A 1,222-nucleotide genomic window follows, 5' to 3' on the forward strand; every position below is an offset into this window, starting at 1 on the left:
CCCCTCCCTCGCCCCGCAGTGTCCGCTCCTCGGCCCATCCGCAGGTCAACAAGCTGATGCTGACGGAGGAAAGCGCTGCCGGGGCAGGCAGCGAGGCGGCGGCCATGGAGAGTGGGCTGCGACGTGCCTACGACAACGAGCAGGATGGTGTGTCCTACAACTACACCTTCTTCCACCTCTGCCTTCTCCTCGCTGCCCTCTACATCATGATGACGCTCACCAACTGGTACAGGTGGGTAGAGCTCCCATGGGGACCGGGGACCGTCCCCCTTCTGCTGCGTCCCCTTCTCCTGGTGTCCTCCCTGCTCTCGCCCTGGGCACAGCTGTTTGTCAAGATGCATCTGTGTGCAGGCCCACTTAACACACAAATCAGCATTAATTATTTTTAGGAGGCGTAGGGCTGCCAGCTCCCCACTGCAGCATCCTTTGCTGCAGCCCAGGATCCCTTGGGACATGGGGGGAGCGGGGCCCCAGCTCCTGGGGTGCTTGTAGGCTGCAGCACCGGGATTGCATCCCCTGGGTGAGCGTTGGCGACCTGCGTGGCTGCAGGCACAGGGCTCCGCCGCTCTCTCCTCCATGCCCTTTGCATTGCAGCCATGGCTTGGCGCTCACAGCCCCCCTCCCCCCCCCCCCCCCCCCGCCTTGGCCACCTCGCTGCCCCTCCTTGGCTTCCGGGTGCTGACGAGCCCCTGGACAGCCGTGTGGGTCAAGATCTGCTCCAGCTGGGCTGGGCTCCTGCTCTACCTCTGGACGTTGGTGGCTCCATTGGTGCTGCCAGACCGGGACTTCAGCTAAGGTGGCCCTGGGCATCCTGCTGCCGGGTTGGAGCCATCGTGGCCTTGTCCCTCGAGGCCGGGGACAGCCCCAGCTCTGCCTTAGCCTCGGGTTCTGCATGCAGGAGCAGCTGTGCTGGGCTGTGCCTTCTCGCAGGTCTTCTGTTCTAATTTGAAAGGGATGAAGTGCCAAGCAGGGAAAATCAGCAAGGGCTGAGAAAGACTTGAGGATGTTTTTAAAGCTCTTAACCGTCTCCGTGTTTGTCTAGTGCCTTTGGCGGTGCCTCCATACCCTCTTCTAGTGGAGACCACTGCCTTGCCTCAGGGGGGGTTTGGTTTTCACCAGCTGCTGTTGTCTTGCTTGGTGCCCCAGGACCGTGGTGCCTTTCGGAGGGGCTCTGGAGACCGGCTGTGTGTCGGGACCTGGGCACTGGCCAGTGTTGCCTCCC

General features: G+C 62.5%; 1 protein-coding gene across 1 annotated transcript in view; it reads left to right on the forward strand.

The window, feature by feature from the left end:
- SERINC2 (serine incorporator 2) overlaps positions 1-795 on the forward strand; it is a 4,553-nt gene extending 3,758 nt beyond the window's left edge. The window contains exons 8-9 of the mRNA XM_009645834.2: positions 20-232; positions 687-795. Of these exons, the coding sequence (XP_009644129.2) occupies positions 20-232; positions 687-795 (322 nt within the window). The remainder of the gene's footprint in view (positions 1-19; positions 233-686) is intronic.
- The last annotated feature ends 427 nt before the right edge of the window (positions 796-1,222 follow it).

This window comes from Egretta garzetta, unplaced genomic scaffold, assembly GCF_000687185.1.
Source record: "Egretta garzetta isolate BGI_Z169 unplaced genomic scaffold, ASM68718v1 scaffold368, whole genome shotgun sequence".
In the NCBI taxonomy this organism is placed as follows: Eukaryota; Metazoa; Chordata; class Aves; order Pelecaniformes; family Ardeidae; genus Egretta; species Egretta garzetta.